At 42.8% G+C, this 20,883-nt stretch overlaps 1 protein-coding gene across 2 annotated transcripts in view; it reads right to left on the bottom strand.

The window, feature by feature from the left end:
• ncapd3 (non-SMC condensin II complex, subunit D3) overlaps nucleotides 1-20,883 on the bottom strand; it is a 66,151-nt gene that overhangs the window by 22,533 nt on the left and 22,735 nt on the right. For both annotated transcript variants that reach the window (XM_047352476.1, XM_047352478.1), the window contains exons 8-19: nucleotides 18,145-18,278; nucleotides 16,247-16,319; nucleotides 15,968-16,093; nucleotides 6,399-6,651; nucleotides 6,044-6,082; nucleotides 5,654-5,737; nucleotides 5,477-5,550; nucleotides 5,175-5,309; nucleotides 4,841-5,055; nucleotides 3,339-3,530; nucleotides 3,128-3,225; nucleotides 2,920-3,029 (exon numbers count right to left, since the gene is read on the bottom strand). In XM_047352476.1, the coding sequence (XP_047208432.1) occupies nucleotides 2,920-3,029; nucleotides 3,128-3,225; nucleotides 3,339-3,530; nucleotides 4,841-5,055; nucleotides 5,175-5,309; nucleotides 5,477-5,550; nucleotides 5,654-5,737; nucleotides 6,044-6,082; nucleotides 6,399-6,651; nucleotides 15,968-16,093; nucleotides 16,247-16,319; nucleotides 18,145-18,278 (1,533 nt within the window). The remainder of the gene's footprint in view (nucleotides 1-2,919; nucleotides 3,030-3,127; nucleotides 3,226-3,338; nucleotides 3,531-4,840; nucleotides 5,056-5,174; nucleotides 5,310-5,476; nucleotides 5,551-5,653; nucleotides 5,738-6,043; nucleotides 6,083-6,398; nucleotides 6,652-15,967; nucleotides 16,094-16,246; nucleotides 16,320-18,144; nucleotides 18,279-20,883) is intronic.

Here is a 20,883-nt window from a genome sequence, read left to right as displayed (position 1 = left end):
TTTGAAGGATGGGTCATGAGTATCCTTCGCGGTCCATCATTTCCCATAGATTCATTGCGGGTCGAAGCGGATTTGTCAAGCAGGGGCAGCCATGCTTGACAAATCACAGCGGCAAAAGCTGTGATTAAATTGTGAAAAATTACACTTTCTGTGACACAAATGAACTTCTACAATGTTTTTAGTGCGGGAATATAACTGTGTAGACGTGAAATATCTGCTTTATTTATCAAGACATCACTTAATTTCAAACGTGCTCCGACGTATTCTGAGTTTTCCGCTCCCGCCGTAGTAACTGCCGGCTTGCCTCGCCAGCCTTCCTGGCGGTGAGGCTAGACCGTCCCAATCCCCACCTGCTCACTTTCGGCCTCCGTGGTTTTAGCGGACGATGAAGGAACAGCCCACGTAGACCGTGTCCTTCGAAGGATCCAGCCCCTGAATTGGGAAATACCCCACAGGGTATGTCTCAATTCAGGGGCTGGATTCAAGGGCTGGATCCTTCGAAGGACTCTGTCTACATGGGGTGTGTCCTTTGTCAACCGCTAAAACCACGGAGGCCGAAAGTGAGCAGCTGCAGATTGGGACCGTCTAGCCTCACCGCCGGGAAGGCTCCTTTTGTGAGGAAACAATTATTCCTAAAAAACACATTATTATTTATCCAAATACTAAGCGTTGGATAACTAAAGCTGTCAAGGAGGTCATTATACGGAGAAATATAAGTTTTAACCATGGAAATATGGATAAATACACGGAATTCAACAGACAGGTGAAGAAGGATATTAAATTGGCCAAGTGGGCATATAAAGATAAAGTGGAGGTCTTGCTGGGAACTGGTAGTTCACGACCTCCATGGAACGGAGTTAAAAACATGATGTGGATGCAGAGCAAAATATATACAATTTCCTTAAATGGCCAAACTGACCTGGAGCTCTCTAATGAACTGAATGTGTTTTATAATTGTTTTAATATTCATGATTATAGTGAGGAGGTGTCAAGTTTTAGAGATTCTGTTCTCAGTTCTGCACAGAACAATGTTAGCATTGACAGAGACAGAGTCTTAAAGCTCCATCACTACAACTAGATTTTGAGCCCGACTGGTTGTTTCAAGCTATATTAACTGAAGATGTGTGCTTAGTTTTAAACGCTCTTCCTTTGGTCCAAAAATGATTACTTCAGTTTTGTTTTGATTCAGCTGAAGAAAATTTTGGCACATCCATGCATTGATTTTCTCTAAGCATTGAATGGGTTCATAGTCACCTCGTGACAATGTGATGTATAGCTGTGTGTCGTCTGCATAGTTATGATAACTTATGTTGTTGTTGTTTATTATAGGAGGGGCCCTAAGATGGATCCCTGAAGAACGCCACATATGATTTTTGTGGTCTCTGATGTAAAGTTATCTACTGACAAAAAAGTACCGGTCCTTCAAGTAAGATTTAAACTAATTGAGTGCTATTCCAGAAAAGTCAACCCAGTTTTCCAGGCGCTCTTATAAAATGGAGTGATCAACTGTGTTAAATGCTGACACAGTAGTGTCATGTGTCGGATGTCATTGAACACCTTGACAACGGCGGTCTCTGTACTGTGGTGAGTCCGGAAGCCTGACTAGAAGACATCGAAGTGGCTGGTCGTTGTTAGGAAGTTGTTTAACTGCTGAAACACAGCTTTTTCAATAATCTTACTGATGAAGGGGATGTTTGAGATAGGCCTGTAGTTCTGCAGTAGCACCGTGTCCAAGTTGCCCTTTTTCAAAAGAGGTGCTGTTTTTAGCACCTAGGGGAAAACAACTGAGAAAAGGGTTTATTATTTGAGTTAAATCAGATATTATGACAGGCAAAGCTTTTTTAAGGAAAGCTGTGGGCAAAACATCAAGACAGCAGGAAGAAGAACTTAGTTGCTGTACAGTTTCTTCTACGTTTTTGTAGTCTATTTGGTGAAATTGGAATATTTTGTCAAAATCAATTCTAGTTGATGTGGATGTGCTGACTGCCCCTCTGATCTTTTGGGGTTTTTTAGTAAAGAAGTTAGCAAATTCATTGCAGGCCCTGGTTAAGTGAAGTCCAGATGCTACAGTTACAGGAGGGTTTGTTAACCTGTCGACCATGTTAAATAAGGCACAAGCATTTTAAATGTTTTTGCTAATGATTCTCTCGCATTTTTCAGTTGTAAGTTATATCTGTGGAGTCTTTCTTTATAGATGTTATAGTGAACCTGGAGTTTATCCTTTCACCACCTTTGTTCAGCTTTTCGACACTCCTTTTTTTCACTTCTGACTGGTGGAGCACTTCTCAATGGAGACTTTTTCTTCACGCATGTGACACTACTTTTAGTTTCAAGCATCCTGCATGCCAAAGTAAATGAATATCAATGCATATAGCACAGAGTTGTGTGAGATTGGGTAATATTGTAGGCCAGATTGCTGTGAAATTTCAGTTGCAGCTGCATTGTCTCAGCAACTGTGTTGCACATGTGTGGTTTACAAATTGTGTGAGAGCTGCAGTGCCCATGGATTGGTATTTTTCAACATGTCTAAAAAAATTTGGGGCAGGCTGTTACCTGCTGAGGACGTGTGCTGTAGTGTCACATGCATTTCTTTCTATGCGACTGAAACAAAAGGCAGAATAGTGTGACGTGGGTATTAATTACAAATCCACTTCTAGAAATGGTGTTTTCTTATAAACAAAGACACTAAAATATAAATATAAATTGAAAGGGTTTGTTAGATCTTAGTACACCCCACAACCTCAGGTAATGTAGTTTTTAGTTTTGAGCATGTTGAAGTGAAGAGTACAATAAATCAGTGCCTATTCAAGTGATTCTGAAGCTGGTGGTTTCTGGAGGCAGAAATTAGGAAAAGAGTCCAAACATTTCTATACAGCATATAAGGGATAAAAGAGCAAATTTAATGGTCACATTCCCAACCTGAGTTCGTTTGATGTCATCACTACAACCAAGCTGATAAAGTGACTGCGTAGCAGCACTGATCACCTCCAAAGACAAACTAGAAGTCTTCAGCCAAGACATCAGGTCAACTAGAGTTAGAAAGGACAGAGGGAGGGAGAGACATTAGGATAATTGCTGAGTCCTTCAGAACACATTCACATTCAGCTCCTCTTCATCAGCTGCTTACCAACTATCCTGTCCTTGGTGTCCTCATTCAAATGAGAGGCAATGTCTCCAATAACAGAAAGGATGTGACAGCAGTTGGTCACATTCACACTTTTGGATCTATGAAAATAAATTTACATTAAAGTTAACTGTGTAGACGTTTTTCTACTTGCCTTTCAGGACTTCTGTAGGGATTTAATGTCCATGCTGTAAATAAAAGCTGTTGTCCTCACCTGACCATGGTGTCCCAGGCATCCAGGATTTTGCCATATGGTACTTTGGACACTGAGGCGACAACCTTGGAGAGCAGCAGCCAGGCCCCTGCAGCATGGTCTGTCTCAGTGTGGGATATCAGATTAGAGATGAACGTTGGGGAGAACTTGTTCTCTTTGGACCAGATGGGGAAGGCCCTGCTGAAATATCGGCTGCAGAGAAGAAGAAAAACAACCAAATGTCTCTATTATCTTCTTTCAAATAACATTGGTGCCATCACTGACCTACTGTTGTGCTTCTGGGTATTAAACACAAACAATAACACATGTAATGCTGCATCATTTAAATAAAAACTAGATTTAACTTTATGGGTTTTCGGTCTTCACTCTTATTTGTAAGATAGTTCCAGTAGAATAAAAACTGGACTTTGGAATGAGCCATTGCAACACCTTTATGCTATTTTTGTTTCCTTCTGTCACTCTGTGGTAGAGTTGCTGTTGTGTTTGGGACCATTGGCCTGTTGATGACCCAGTTTGGACCAAGCTTCAGCTGACCTCTGGAGTATTATGGTTTAAAGAGGAGTTCATGATCGGCTCAGTGGCTGCAGGTCCAGGTGCTGTGGCTGCAAAACAAGCCCAAATCATCTTACCTCCGAAACCATGCTTTGCAGTTGTTATGAGGTGTTTGAACTGATTTGCTGCCTTTGATTTATGCCAAAAGTGCTTCTGGGTATTAGCCAAACATATCCACTCAAACCTCATCTGTCTTAAAAACCACCCAAAGAACTCTTCATAATCATGTAGTGCTTTTTTGTTTTCAGAGAAAAAGGGTCTCTCCTGGCAACCGTTTCAAACAAGTCATTTTTTAACATATCAACATTTGCCATTTGAGTGGGCCTGTAGAGTCTGAGGTGGAGCTCTGGTGGGGTTTTCTGCCCATTTCTCTGCATTACACAATCTGACCTCAACGTTTTCCATTTGGGAATAATCTTTCTTATTGCACAATGTGGGAGTTCAGCTGTTTTAAATGGAGTTATAACCCTTGCCATTGCGGACATCTTCTATTCTTGGCATTGTTTTAACACACACCTGTATGCTCAACATCAGAAAACTGCCACAACTTCTGCTTGTATGGAGCTTACAATATTTACTGACAATGAATTAAATCAAGCATTTTGGACAGTGCAATAAGCCACATGTTTATCTGAGGCCTGCTCAGAACAAGCTCATTTCTGATCATCTCAGGAAGCAGATATATTTAAAATTAGAATGGAAAGTGAGTGGAGAAACCTTTCATCATGAAGATACACTAAATAAAATTACTCAAACTTTGTCTAATATAATAAAGATCTACCCAAGTTCAAGTTTCTATAAAATCTGACAACAACCTGCGCAGCTTACCTATGCTGAACCTAATTTGTTCCTGGCTGACATCTCTGTAGTACTTTATAACCATTAGAAATATTGAAAAATGTAAAGCATGTCTACATTTGTAAAAAAAACAAACAGTGGATAATCCTGACCTAATGTCCTGGCACTCGTTACACAGCAGGTCAAGCAGGTCCCAAGCCAGCTTCTGACTGTCATCCAAGTGGTGATTCTCAGGCTTCACCTGACTGAGCAGCACCTGGTCAAGAACCTCCAAGGCCTTGTCCTGTACAGAGTTCTCAGAATCTACCACAGCTGGGACCACACCGTGCAGCCACGCCTTCTGGACTACAATGTCCTTCGGTTTAGCCTGGTGGGGACATCAAGCAGTAGTTTCATGATGCCTAACTAATGTAATTATTAGCTCACCTCTTAAGGAGAAAGTTACAAGAGAAGTTTAACAGAGGGTTCTGTAACATCCATACTCACAGCGAGAATTTCTCCAAGGCACTGTAAGGCCTTCTTCTTCACAGAGACAGCTGGGTCTCTGCTGCGCTCCGACAGAGTTTCCAGATTCTCCCAGGTTGTGGGAATTACGCTATGTTTCAGGAGACCCACCAAAGCCTGAACAACGGAAGACACAACAGGAGAATAGAACCTGAGCATCTTCCTCTAATATGTTTGACTTCTAATGTTTGGCCCAGTAAGGCAGCACAAGGGAAAGGCATGCAGCTCCCCGATCATTTAAATGTAAAACTTAAAGTTGTGTGATGAAGCTCTGATTAGAGTACCTGCAGAGCTGCTTTCCTCACATTAGTCTTTGAGTCTCTGATACGGCGCAGGAGAAGAGCCAGGTTCTCTTTAGCTGGTTTAAAAAAGTTAATGTATTGATTTGACCCATTATCACACATTCATTTCATCAATGTCTAAATGTGCTAACTAAACCTGAACATGTGAGAAAATCTCACCATCACAGCTAGAGCTGTCAGCAATACTGAGCTCTACTGTCTTGAATGGAAGAGTCCGATAGGTTTTCTGGGAACTAGAAGATCCTGCAACACAGTGGCATCCATCGACATTCATCATGGAATTTGATCTATTAGCTCGTATATTTTCTTTATCTGACAACATGTTCCTGTAAGTGACATCTGGACAATAATGTTTCACCAAAAAAATCCTTAAATGCTGCTACTCCCCAAGTACAAATAAGGGAATTAAAGGGTTGTGGAAATTAAAATAAAAAATTAAACTGCAACAGTAAGTACAACTTTCCCCTTCAAAGTGGGGTATGGATTTCTGAGAAGTATTTTTCTAGCAGATCAACAAACAAACTAGTTTAGTATTTGAAAAGACTGTACCTGCTGTGAGATCCTCCTCCAGCACTGTCTGTGCCCCGGCTAAAAACAAAATATACAGGCTGATTTAGCAGATGCATGTTTTCCAAAAGCTTATATTATGCTGTTAAAAGTGATACAACCCGAGTCTGTCATATTCTACTTTCTACAACATGTTGGGATACCAAAAGATGAAGCAAAAAAATAAAAAAATAAAAAAACTTGGAAAAAACTTAAGGGCATTGTCTGTATTTCTGTTAGAGCGCTCGTTGTGCTTGTATGTTTGTTGCAGTTATCAACTTAGACACTGTGGCCAATTCTTGAATTGATTGACTCCGGGCAATTCTGATGTGTTATGTGTGCCTGGGTGTTTTCTCACTGGCAGAGAAGAGGTTGTGGATGGCCCTGGTGACATTGAGGGAGGGCAGCTCCAAACACTGAGCCAGGCAGGAAAGTGCATGACCCTGGACGGTGGGTGATATGTCCATTCGTCGAGCAAACAACAGGTCCTGGATCAGGAACTTGTGTGGCAAGAACCTGGCACTTTCAAGATCCTGACATTCATCCAAACTTCTCTCCGGATGCTCCAACAAAACCATCACCACATCCACGGAGAACAGCCGGTGCACCATCTGCAAAAAGCAGTCCAACAGGCAGTACATGTCCAGCAAAAGCCAAGTACTCAAACTACAGTATGGTGCAGCTACTAAGGACTAAAAGGCAGAAACTTCTCAGTGAAGATAGATGTCCTTTAAGTCAGCTGCAACAGCTTTACTGTCCTTACTGTCTGTAAAATCTCTAACTTTGCACCCGTCTGTAGTTAGAATTGCCAGGCACTAGTTTTAGCAATTACAAGAAAAGTAGCCCACCTTCCTACAGCATGCAATCGGACAAAAGAATAAATTTTTTTATAACAAATTGGATATGTTTGATGATGTGGAACAAGATAGAATGTTAAGCTGGTAAATGACAGTTTTTCATCAAAACAAAAACAATATAGCAAAAGGAATAATAGCTGACACTGGTAATTCCTTTTTTTTGGGACATGGCAATACAATGTTTAATGTATAAATCACACTAAACATTTGTAGGAACCCGTAAAAAGATCTGTAGAAATCCTCAATCTAAATTAATCTTTTACTGCAGAGGCATAATCTCACCAGAACAAAAACAACTTTAAGTATATACCTTTTGCTTTAAGGTGCACTGGCGGTGTGACAGCAGCTGCCTGTCCCTCGCAGCGAGTGTTTGTTTTGTTGTATTATTTGATCTGAACTGTTTAAGTTGAATGCAGAGGTCTTGGAGTTATGATGATGGCTGACTGGGTTGGAAATGTTTATTATTATGAACTTTGTACTGGGACTTTTTATCTCGAGTAGCCATGCCAGCTGCACCTCTGTTGGCATTGTGTACTCACATAATCAGCTGATGGCAGTAAGGCACATGAGCCTCCTGCATGGGTAAACATTTGACCTACCACTGGAGCTGCATAGGAAAAGACGAAGAGGCTGTGGGGCTGGTGTTAAGGGACATCTAAAACAACTGAGATTCAAGGCAGTTATCCCTGCAGTCATCATCGAAAAAAGTGCGTTCTCTGACTAACAAAATGGAAGAGCTAGAAGCCCCCACCAGGACACAGAGAGAATACAAGGAGTGTAGCATCATGTGTTTCTCTGAAACAGGAGCAGACGCCGGACTCCGTGTCCCTCCCCAGCTTCCACACCATTCTAGCTGACAGAGTAGCTACTTTGAGCGGCAAGTGCAGAGGAAGCGGATTGGCCATCATGGAATTCCCACTGGTGCAATCCAGGACATATCCACTTTAAAGGACGTATGTGTAATCCTAACATCAAGCTTATTGCAATTGGAATGTGCCCTTACTATCTTCCAAGGGAATTTACAAATGTTATTGCCATCAATGTTTACAATCCTCCTTCCGGAAAAGCTTACTCTGCATGTGATGTCTTTCATTCTGTCACAGCTGACCTCCTCACAAAAAACCCTGAAGCGTTCATTTTTATTACTGGTGACTTCAATAATGCCTCCCTATGTAAAACTTTCCCAAATCTAGTCTTACTTTCACCAGGGTACAAGCCTGTCATTAAACAGCAACAGGCTACTGTTAAGAAAGTGAGGAAGTGGTCCCCCAAGGGTGTAGATACTCTCCAGGGTGCATTAGAAGCCACTGATTGGGAAACATTTTACAAAGGTCACATGGAGGATATAGATAGATTAACAGTGTGTATCTCAGACTATATTGGCTTTTGTGTGGACTGTTCTATCCCCACAAAAATGGTCAGATGTTACCTAAATAAATCAGGGTTACAAGCAAGTTGAAGTCATTAGTTAGTGATAAAAACAGGGCCTTTAAATCTTTTGACAGGAAGGAACTTAAAAGCATACAAAAACTGCTGAAACAGAAATTCACCGTAACTAAGCTACACGTTGAGGGGTCTACGCTTCCTAAAATTCCGTCACTGCTGTTTTGTTTTATTTTGTTTAGTTAGATTTTTTTTTTTTTAACCCTTCTGTGTAGAACTTTGCATGTTTGATTATGTGAAGATTATTGAATCGGAATAGCGAGGTGGATCAGGCTGTTGACTTAATAAATACATAGATAAAGAGAAGTCATTTGTGTTTATTTTGTGCAAGTGATTTGTCAGCCAAAATAAGGTTAAAGTTCGGCAGAAACGGTTGATTAAACAGTGACATCTCTGGTAATAGTTATCAATTATTACTGAGTATTTAACGGTTGTAATTATCAAAGGCGTTGAGCCACAATTACAACACCAGAAGACATCTCTGGTTTCGATTCATAAATGAGGATTTTTGGTTAAGAAATTAATTTTCTCAAATTATGATTTTAAATTATAATTATTGATAAATATTAATTAATCAGTAATCATAATCCCAACAGTTGGCGTCCCTGGGTGGGCCTTAAAAAGACAGATATTACATCACTGTTGCACAGAATTAAACAATTGTGATATCCGTGGCATTTAACAAGCTTTATTGTGAGATTTGGTGAGTTTTGCAGAGAGCGTTTGTGATCTAAAGGATATCTTAACTAGAATTTGCTCAGTTCTGTTGCAGAGGATAAAATAATCTTTCAGAAGTGTTTTTGTGGATGCAAGGTGGAAGTTGTGTAGCTTGTGGTGTGAAACGTAAAATTAAATTCCTGCAAAAGCAAGAGGCATCACATCCACCCCCAGCGTCTGTTAGGGGCAATCAGCTGTTACCACAGAAACCAGATTTGTGCTGCAGGTTTCTGATCTGCCCCCTGTGTCCGCTGGGCATAATTACAGTTGTGACCAACATTCTCCCAGTCACGTACAGAACAACACCTGCATTTTCTACTTTGATTTGATGGGCCGGCACCAATCCCTGAGAGTGGATTGTGCACCCGCCAGCTTGAGTCTCTGGCCAAAGAGATAGAGCGTTTCGACCCTAATAATGCAGAATCAAACATTGATGATTATCTTAGGGAAGACATGGAAATTGACTGAGCTTTTACTGTAACTAATTATGTGCTCTCTTTCAGACTCTAACTGGCTCAGAGTTTATCTGTTCTTTCTTTCTAGGTGAAACGACTAAAGGAGCTACATCCATTAACATTTACTTTTCCTTCCCATAGAAAGTACTTCTGAATCAGTGCTTCTGTGTTCTTTTTGTGTCTCTGCTCTGTTCTCTCAAACCCCCAGTCGGTCGTGGGAGATGGCAGCTCACACTGAGCCTGTTTCTGCTGGAGGTTTCTTCCTGTTAAAAGGGAGTTTTTCCTCTCCGCTGTCGCTACATGCATGCTCAGTATGAGGGATTGCTGCAAAGTCAACGCCAGTGACTGTCCACTGTCTCTACATGCTCATCCGGGAGGAGGGAATGCTGCAAGTCACTGACTGGATGCAATCTGCTGGGTTTCCTTAGATAGAAAAACTTTTTATCCAATTTGAATAAAAAGCTAACTCCGACTGCACTGTTCAATTGTTAGGATTAATTGGAATATATGTACCTGACTGTTGTGAAGTGCCTTGAGACAACATGTGTTGTGAATTGGCACTATATAAATAAAACTGAATTGAAAAAATTGAACGCTGTCTTCTAGATTTGTACAGCCCATCAGCACGGGAAAATTTAAAGCTCATCTAGAAAACAAAATCCAGGAGCGTTCATGTTTTCATGGTGAGCCTGACCCCCGCAGTCCGAGACCGTTATTCACCCCTTTGCGAAGCTTTAAGGGAAGAATATTCTGTGTACACTGACCGGGCCTCCGCCACACTTGGTGCTTTCGCAATCCAGCAAAAGAAAAGCGAAGCACCCAGGTAGTATTACCGGCGCTTGAGAGCTGCTTACTTCCAAGGACGTAATGCTCCCGGCATTGAGGAGGAACATGCTTTTAAATCCCTGTTCCTCCACAACCTTCATGAAAGTGCGATACAATGTTACTATGTATTGCAGAACAAAGACCCTGAGCATGCAAGAGATCCGCAAATATGCTCAAATGGTGTGGGAAACTCGAGCTCGCCCGACCAAGGCATCAGAGGGCGAGGCTAGGGTTTTACAGGTCCAGACTGAAAGAACCAGCCTTGCGTTAGAAGGTCAGGAAATGCCTTCAGCAAGGACCCACATTAAGAACAGGTTCAGGGAACAACGTAGGTTTGGTCAGCTGGACCAGGGGGGTGGTACTGAATACCAACCACAGTCAAAGCTGCAGGACCACTTCCAGTCAAACAGACGACCTGATCATCACATGAGGCCTAAAGGTAAACCTGATGGTAAAGGATGGAACCGACATGCAGAAGGGATTATGGGGAAAGAGATGGAGGATGCCTTACGCAAGATGGTGACAGAAGCAGTGCGTCAGGCCACCACGCCCCCACAACCCTTGAAACAGGAAGCTGACCCTCGAGTTAAACCAGACCCAAACTTCCCGTCAGCATGACTAGCCGTGGACCCAGTCTCCACAGCCATCAGAGTCTACCTGATTGGATGGGGAGACAAACCTGGGAAACTCCAAGTACCCCCTGGGACCTCTCCAGGAGAAACACCACATACCATCTTTCCAAGGTTCTCAGGTAAACTGAACATGGACATCTCTGGTAATAGTTATCAATTATTACTGAGTATTTAACGGTTGTAATTATCAAACGCGTTGAGCCACAATTACAACACCAGAAGACATCTCTGGTTTCGATTCATAAATGAGGATTTTTGGTTATGAAATTAATTTTCACAAATTATGATTTTTAATTATAATTATTGATAAATATTAATTAATCAATAATCATAATCCCAACACCCCGCTAGCAACTTTAATTCTGCTTTGTTGTTACAACAATTACTTCCCAGCAGTAGCCATAAGGTTCTTGGTCTGACTCCCTCTCCTCATTTATCTTCTGCTTGTAGCTTTGACCAGATGCGTGGAGAGCTGGAGAGCCTTCACCCTGGGAATCTACCTGGTCCAGATGGCATCAGCCAAAGGACTCTGAAGGTTTGTGCAGGTCAACTGAGTGCAGTGCTGCAGCACCTATTTGCTATGAGCCTGAATCAACAGAGTTCCAGAGCTATGGAAAACATAATGTCTGGTCCCAGTGCCAAAGCAAATATATCATAAAGGACTGCATGACTATAGACCCATAGCTCTGACCTCCCACATTATGAAGGTCATGTAGAGGCTGGTTCTGGTGCACCTGAGGACACAGGTGTGTGCAGCCCAGGATCTTCTGCATTTGCTTACTGGCCCCACATAGGAATGGAGGATGCAATTACACACCTGCTGCATAAGGCCTATTCCTGATTATCTTACAGAACGACCATAGTTTGTGAAGTTGCATAGCTGTGTGTCAGATCGCCTAATATGCAGTGTCAGGGACCCCAGGGAACAGTGCGGTCTCGTTACCTCTGCTCCACCTACACTGCAGACTTTAATTACAGTTCCACGGCTTTAGTGGGGTATGTAGAGATGGGATGGGAGGAGGAGTACAGGAACCTGGTGGACAGCTTTGTAAGGTGGCGTGGTAAGAACCAATTATAGCTAAATATAAGTAAGACCAAGGAAATGGTGGTCAGGTTTTGTGTTACCCTAAGGTACTGTACAAAATTGGCATGAGCAGACTATTTCCTCTGCAAGCTCAGGTCCTTCAATATCTGTAGTAGGATGCTCCAGATGTTTTATTAATCCTCTGTTGCTTACTTCAATCTTCTTCGCTGTGGTGCCGGAATAAAGACCAAGTACTCAAAAAGACTAAACAAACTCATAAAAAAGTCCGTTGTTGGGACCAGACTGGCTCCATTGGATAAGGCGGTGAGAGACAGAATGCTAGGGAAGATTAGAGTTATTATGCACAATCTTGCTCACCCTCTCAACAGCACAGTAGACCTAAGGAGTACACACAGCCAAAGATTACTGTAGCCTTGATGTGTTTAGGAGCGCTACCACACATCTTTTCTACCTGAGCCCGTCAGACTTTTTAACCTACTTGTAGCCTCCAGAACTGTACTTCCCAGACTAAAATTGATTGTATTTTATCAAGTGTCTCCTAGATGTTTATTGGTGTATATTGTCTAGGATATTATTAGCACAGACAGGTTTGCTGTACTATACCTGCATGCCAGACTGATTTATGCTCTGAAGGTTCCGCAGACAACCCTTTCAGACAATGGATCTGACAGGGAGCACATGGGCACTGTGCAGGTGTGATTCCTAAAGATGAAAGCCATTCAGGTAACTTCATCAATCTATGACAACTGACTACTGGTTGGTAGTCAGTAGGTTTTAACCTAAGCCAAACACAGTCCCTACAGTTTATGATAGCATTTTTATTAAGATGCTGGTCAGCTGACAGTAATAAGGCCTCCACACTTATTAACCTATCCAATAACAAGAAAGACAAATCTGGCTGTTTGAAAATATTTCTGGTGCCTAAAATCCTGCAACCTGGTGGTTATGGTGTGAAAACTGAAGGAGCACCACTAATCACTCTTATTAATGCAATGATATAAACAGCTGCAAATGACTACAGACATGACTCAAGCAGATAACCTGACCAACCAGCAGGTATCAGCTTGTTATAGTTTCATTACTCTATGAAGAACAGAATGGGAAAGGACTGTTATAGACAACATTATTATAACTGTAATATTCATTAAACACTGCTCAAAAAGAGGAGGTTGAGCCTTACAAAGTGACCTCCAGTGGGCCACTGATCTGATTGTCTCTGACCAAACCATTAGAAACAGACATCATGAGGGTGGTCTGAAGGCCCAATGTCCTCTAATAGGCACTGTGCTCACTGCCCAGCAAAGTGGAGCTCAACTGGCATTTAGTAGAGAACACCGGAATTGGCAGGTTCGAAACTGAAAAGATCAGGGCACTGGTGCCCTGTTCTTTTAACAGTTGAGAGCAGATTCAATCGGAGTGCATGTGACAGATATAAAAGGGTCTGGAGAAGCTGCAGTGGATGTTACGCTGCCAGCAGAATTTTTCAGCATGATCGGTTTGGTGGTGGGTCAGGGTTGGTCTGGAGAGGAATATCCATGGAGGGACGCACAGATCTTTACAGAATAAATGATGGTCCTCTGACTGCCATTAGGTATCGGGATAAAATACTTAGACCCATTGTTAGACCCATCACTGGTGCAGTGGGTCCTGGGCTCCCTCTGGTGCATGATAATGCCTGGCCTAATGTGGCAAGAGTATGCAGGCAGTTCCTGGAGGATGAAGCAATTGATAACATTGACTGGCTTCCACACTCTCCTGACCTAAATCCATCATAACATTTCTGGGACATCATGTTTAGGTCTATTCAACGCCACCAGGCAGTTCAGGAGCTCAGAGAAATCCTGGTCAGGATCTGGGAGGAGATATCGCAGTACATCATCTGTCACCAGCGTACCTCTGTTGCCAGGCTTCCAGATGACGCTTACCACAGTGGAGTCCAGGCCCTGTATAAGCAGGCAAGAGACAAACTGACAAAGGAGATCAAACTAGGTAAAAGATCCTGCAGTGAGAAAATAAAAACCAGCTTATCAGCTAATGACAGTACTTCAGTGTGGAGGAGTCTGCAGACTATTACCAACTACAGTATAGGAGCCCTACCCCACATGCTGTGACCCCGCCTGGCTGAGGATCTGAATTGTTTCTTCACTAGGTTTCATTTCCAGCTTTTACACCTTACTCTCACACAAAGGGTCGACCTGCATCTCCCCACTCCACTTCTCTCTGTACACAAATTAATGCACCTCAGCAGACCAGTCTGTGAAACCCCTGAAGTTTGCAGTTGACAGCACTATTATTGGTCTGATCCAGGACACTGACAAGTCTGCATACATACTGAATCGGCTGGTCCACTGGTGTGCTCAGAACCACCTGCAGCTAACTTTACTAAAGATAGTGGAGATGACGTTGGGTTTCCAATGAACTCCCTCAACTCTACTTCTCCTCACATTCCTCAACAACATTGCCTACTGTGGACAACGTCCAGTTCCAAGGAACCACCATTTCTCAGGACCTGACATGGTCCTCATACATTGACATTGTTCAGAAGAAGGCCCAGCAGAGACTGTACTTTCTACACCAACTCAAAAGGTACAACCATCCACAGGAGCAGCTGATCATATTCTACCCTGCCAGTATTCAGTCTGTCCAGTGTTCGTCCATCACGATGTGGTTCGGCTCATCCACAAAACAGGACAGGTTCAGACTACAACGATCAATTAAATCTGCAGAAAGGATCAACAGGGCTGACGTTCCCTCCATCCAGGACTTATCAGGAAAAGCCCAGCTGACATCTCTGCAGACCGCACACATTCTGGACACAAACTGTTTAGACTTTCATCTTCAGGCCGGAGCTGCAGAGCACTAATGGCAAAAACCAGCCTCCACAGAGACGGTTTCTTCCCCTAGATCACAGGTGTCAAACTCCAGTCCTCGAGGGCCAGTGTCCTGCAACCTTTAGATGTGCCTCTGCTTCAACACACCTGAATCTAATAATTAGGTCATTAGCAGGATTCTGGAGAACTTGACTGCATACTGAGGAGGTAATTCGGCCATAGATTCAGGTGTGTTGGACCAGGGACACATGTAAAAGTTTGAGGACACTGGCCCTCGAGGATTGGAGTTTGACATCCCTGCTCTAGATTGTCTCTCTGTTGACCACAATAAGCACCTCACAGAGTAGTAACATACTCTGCTGAAAAAATAAGCATATTTGCACTATAACAATCTGCCTTCCATCTTTTATATACATTAAAAAATACACACACACACACACACTTGTACATACTGTTCATTGTCTTTACTTGTTTTTACACATGGTGGTTATTGTTTGGACTGATATTGATTTATAAGAGGAGAACGATGGAAACTGACGTCAAATTTGTTGTTTGTGCATACAAACTGATATGCAAGCATGCAGGCTCGTGATGCCTGGAGGTTGACTTGAATGATATGAAAGGATATGGGGTTGTTTGTTTGTTTTGCAGAACTATAATGTCAAAGCCTAACCCTTACTGTAGCTGAACTCCTGTCTAAATAAAAGAGGACGCACACACATGTGCACACAGCAGCAGATACTAGGAAGGGGACCCACTGTGCACAAAGCATGTTGGAAAAGCTGTAACTTTAGATAAGAATTTTAAGAAAATCATTAAAATCATGTATCAACTAAAAGCTTTAATGATGATGCATTTTTACACTCGACGTCATTAATTATATGAAGGAATCAGAGCAGCCCTACGGAGGATGTCATACTGACACATGCCTACAGCTCTTTCTTTGTAAAACAGCCTATGCAGGTAATTAGACATACAGAAACATAAATAAGTGAATAAAGTCTGAAAACATGCTGTTTTAATTACATTACTTCCTCACATTTAATTTTTAAATACCCCACTGCTAATCATGTAAAACTTCACTCATTACCTATGATGAGACAGTTAATGATGATGTGTTACCTTTGAATGACCAGAGAAGTTAAAGAGCCACTTAATGAAGTGGGCATAGTCCGTACTGGCCATATGAGATGTTAGCATACCCACAGCCTGAGCTCCATGGTTGCGGTACTCACTCTTCTCCACCATCTACACAGCAGCGCAACAGAACCATGACTCAGAAGATATTTTTGCACTGTCTGATCACAATTTCATTGCTACACCTTTCTCCTATTACTCTGGAAGCAACAGGTAGCTATCAGCAAATAAAAGGTTTTGAATTGATTTTTGCTGAGGACTCACCTGGAAACAAATATGCTGCAGGAGGATTTGAAGGAAAGGTAAAGCCAGCTCTTTTAGCTCATCCACTAAATGACTGAAGTCACAAACAGAAAGACCATATTAGAACAATGCAGTCCGTTACATTACATTCTCCAAGTGCTGGGTCCACAATATGGTGAAGTTGTAAATCTACCGCTGTTACAGAATGTTGCTCTTCTAAAATGTGGAAACTACATTTTTTTGAAAGTTTCCCCAGAACTCACTGCATTTCCCTTTACCGCCAGCAGATGGCAGTGTGCAAAGAGTGCAGTGGAGATGCCATTGGCCATAAATGTGCCATAAAGCACACTGTGTTCCGTCACATTTACCATTTAGAAATAGCAAGCCTTTCTAGACAGAAATTTCAAAATTTTTACAGCAATTTGTAAAATAGCGAACAGATAATAATGCAAATACAAAGCTTTATTATCAGTTGCATAAATCCTAACATACCACAATGCTACAACTGGTTTCATACTGAGCAGTGTGGTATTTTTCTCTGTTTCTAAATTAGATCTGGGGTATTTATAAACATGAAAAAACCTCTCAAAATTAGACGTGTCCCCAAGTGCAGTCGCAAAAACCATCAAGCGCTACAAAGAAACTGGCTCACATGAGGACCACCCCAGGAAAGGAAGACCAAGAGTCACCTCTGCTACGGACAATAAGTTCATCCGAGTCACCACCCTCAGAAATCGTAGGTTAACAGCAGCTCAGATTAGAGAACAGGTCAATGCCACACAGAGTTCTAGCAGGAGACACATCTCTTGAACAACTATTAAGAGGAGACTGTGTGAATCAGGCCTTCATGGTAAAATAGCTGCTAGGAAACCATTGCTGAGGACAGCCAACAAGCAGAAGAGACTTGTTTGGGCTAAAGAACACAAGGAATGGACATTAGACCAGTGGAAATCTGTGCTTTGGTCTGATGAGTCCAAGTTTGAGATCTTTGGTTCCAACCACCGTGTCTTTGTGCGGTGCAGAAGAGGTGAACGGATGGACTCTACATGCCTGGTTCCCACCGTGAAGCATGGAGGAGGAGGTGTGATGGTGTGGGGGTGCTTTGCTGGTGACAATTTTGGGGATTTAATCAAAATTGAAGGCATACTGCACCAGCATGGCTACCACAGCATCTTGCAGCGGCATGCTATTCCATCCGGTTTGCGTTTAGTTGAACCATCATTTATTTTTCAACAGGACAATGACCCCAAACACACTTCCAGGCTGTGTAAGGGCTATTTGACCAAGAAGAAAAGTGATGGGTTGCTGCGCCAGATGACCTGGTCTCCATAGTCACCGGACCTGAACCCAATTGAAATGGTTTGGGGTGAGCTGGACCGCAGAGTGAAGGCAGAAAGGCCAACAAGTGCTAAGCATCTCTGGGAACTCCTTCAAGACTGTTGGAAAACCATTTCAGGTGACTACCTCTTGAAGCTCATCAACACAATGCCGAGAGTGTGCGGAGCAGTAATCAAAGCAAAAGGTTGCTACTTTAAAGAACCTAGAATATAAGACATATTTTCAGATGTTTCACACTTTTTTGTTCCGTATATAATTCCACATGTGTTAATTCCTAGTTTTGATGCCTTCAGTGTGGAAGCTACAATATTCATAGTCATGAAAATAAAGAAAACTCTTGGAATGAGAAGGTGTGTCCAAACATTTGGTCTGTACTGTATAAATCAGTGCAAAAAACACATTGATAGAAACTCTGATTTTATTATCTAGAAAATGCAATAAGGAACAAGGTCTGGCAAATCAAACATTTCTCCATACTTTTTCAGACTGCATAAAGAGTGACTACTTTAAATTAAATAACCCCCTGTTTGAAATTAGATTGCACAGTATGTCATAATTTAAATTAGACCAAAGCTGCTTACCAAACAAAGTGTACGGCCTGATCACGGGTTGTGAGGATGGCTTGGTTAGGGACGAGAAGGGAAGGCTTCCCACTGTGGTCTTTATTCATCATCAGGATGACATAGAGCAGCCGATGGAAGATCCTCCGCAGGGACTGAGTGACACAAAGTTTACAGTCACTAAACCTCTGTGAAACCAATCATGCTTGTTCTAATCAACTCCTCTGACTGTGATGAACCAACCACTGTCTGTTTTTGCAATATGATTGGTGTCATTGCCTTACTGAAACGTTCTTCTGATTGGCCTTCCAGGCTCCCACAAGCCTCTGTCCCATGCAGCTCTGACTGGTGAAGAACCCAGGTAACAGTTGCTATGTGTACAGTGTCCCCTATCTGAGACATTGAAGTTCATGACGCACATGAACCGTTCTCAGGTAATCCCCATTTCACTAACTGTGACATTGCTTGGATAAATTACTCACTTAAAAAAGGTGTAAATATTTATGCTACTGCTTATTTACAATTTGTAAAAATATGTTTTCATTTGACATGAAAGAAGCTTTTTGTTTCTACAAAGCTACATAACACTGATCAACATTTCATTTGTAAAAGCAACAAAAAAGGAGGAAGTAAATACTTTTAATGGCCATAGTAAAATGTAACTTTTGTGGGTCCTTGTTACGGCCAATAGCCTTGTCTGTTTCTTTATTTTAATTATTTTGTTGAGTTGCAGCTTCTTCATCCTGGTTGGCACTTCCTACTTGAAGCCTCCGGCAGAAGTGATTGGATCATTGCGCTGTTGGCTCAACCAATCCCTGAAGAGGCCTCCTTATTTTCCTCCCAGGGAAGATGAACCTTTGTCTTTGTTTGAGCAGCTCGCCTCTTTGACCGGTGTTTTGATAGTTTTGGCTTGGCTGTTGCATTTTGTAAGTTTTATGTGTGCTAATACAGTAGTTTCAGCCTGTGCGCTGGTTAACTGTGTAATGACCTGTTTTAGTAAGTTTTCTTGTTTAGTTTTTATACTTTGTATTTCCATGAGGCGACTGTGGCTCAGTAGGAAGAGTAGTCGTCTTGCAATCAGCTTCCTCCTGCCATAGGTCGATGTGCCCCTGGGCAAGGCACTTAACCTCAAGTTGCCTACCGATCTGCGTATCGGTGTATGAATGTGTGAGCGTTAGTGAGTGCAATTGGGTGAATGTGGCTCTAGTGTAAAGCGCTTTGAGCGGTCTGTATGACTGGAAAAGCGCTATATAAATTCAGTCCATTTACCATGAGCTATTTGATTTGTAGCCTGGTTTTGCAGGGCGTTGAGGGTTAAATGCTGTTTTGTTTTAAGCGATCTTAACACCTCTGTTTGCAAACACCTTAAACTTTGTGATTGTTTTGTTTTCTGAATCACTGGAGTTTACTTTTGATTATTCTTCATTTTCATTGCGTTTTAAAAACAGAACTTAACAATAAAACACAGTTTTGTTAAACCTTAAAAAACTGGTTGAAATGTTACTTCTCCCCCACTGGTTGAGCTGTGTCATAACATCAACAGGTGTGAACCCCCGCCTTTGAAGTCGTAAGGGATTTTGACAAGCCCTATCAACTCCAATTCGTTTGAAAGCAGTCTTAAGACCAGCATAAAAATTATTTAAAAAGTATTTATATTTGGTTGTGTTGGAACAGAACGAGCAAGCAAAATGAGCGAGGCAAAAACTCGGGCCTGGGAGGAGTTCGGTGAGGCCATGGAGAAGGACTACCGGTTGGCCTCGAAGCGATTCTGGCAAACCGTCAGGCGCCTCAGGAGGGGGAAGTAGTGCTTCGCCAACACTGTTTATAGTGTGGGTGGGAGGCTGCTGACCTCGACTGAGGACATTGGGCGGTGGAAGGAGTACTTCGAGGATCTCCTCAATCCTGCCATCACGCATTCCCTGGTGGAAACAGAGGCTGGGGACTCGGGGCTCTTTCATCACCCAGGCTGAAGTCACCGAGGTGGTTAAAAAGCTCCATGGTGGCAGGGCTTCGGGGGTGGATGAGATCCGCCCTGAGTTCCTCAAGGCTCTGGATGTTGTGGGGCTGTCTAGGTTGACACGCCTTTTCAACATTGCGTGGAGGTCGGGGACAGTGCCTCTGGACTGGCAGACTGGGGTGGTGGTCCCCCTACATAAGAAGGGGGACCGGAGGGTGTGTTCCAACTACAGGGGGATCACACTCCTCAGCCTCCCTGGTAAGGCCTACACCAGGGTATTGGAGAGGAGAGTCCGGCCGATAGTCGAACCTCAGCTTCAGGAGGAGCAGTGTGGTTTTCGTCCTGGCTGTGGAACACTGGACCGGCTCTATACCCTCTACAGGGTACTCGAGGGTTCATGGGAGTTTGCCCAACCGGTTCACGTGTGTTTTGTGGACCTGGAGAAAGCATTCAACTGTGTCCCTCGTGATGCCCTGTGGGGGGTATGGAATCGGGGGCCCTTTATTAGGGCCCATCCGGTCCCAGTACGAGTGGAGCAGGAGTTTGGTCCGCATTGCCGGCACTAAGTCGGACCTGTTTCTGGTGCATGTTGGACTGCGGCAGGGCTGCCCTTTGTCACCGGTCCTGTTCATAACTTTTATGGACAGGATTTCTAGACGCAGCCAAGGGCCGGAGGGGATCTGGTTTTGGGACCAGAAGATTTCGTCTCTTCTTTTTGCAGATGACGTGGTTCTGTTGGCCCCCTCTAGCCAAGACCTACAGCATGTGCTGTGGCGGTTCGCAGCCGAGTGTGAAGCGCCTAG

The sequence above is a fragment of the Girardinichthys multiradiatus genome, chromosome 22 (assembly GCF_021462225.1).
Source record: "Girardinichthys multiradiatus isolate DD_20200921_A chromosome 22, DD_fGirMul_XY1, whole genome shotgun sequence".
Taxonomy (NCBI): domain Eukaryota; kingdom Metazoa; phylum Chordata; class Actinopteri; order Cyprinodontiformes; family Goodeidae; genus Girardinichthys; species Girardinichthys multiradiatus.
Note: the sequence above shows the minus strand (reverse complement) of the source record. Positions and strands in the feature narration are given on the sequence as shown.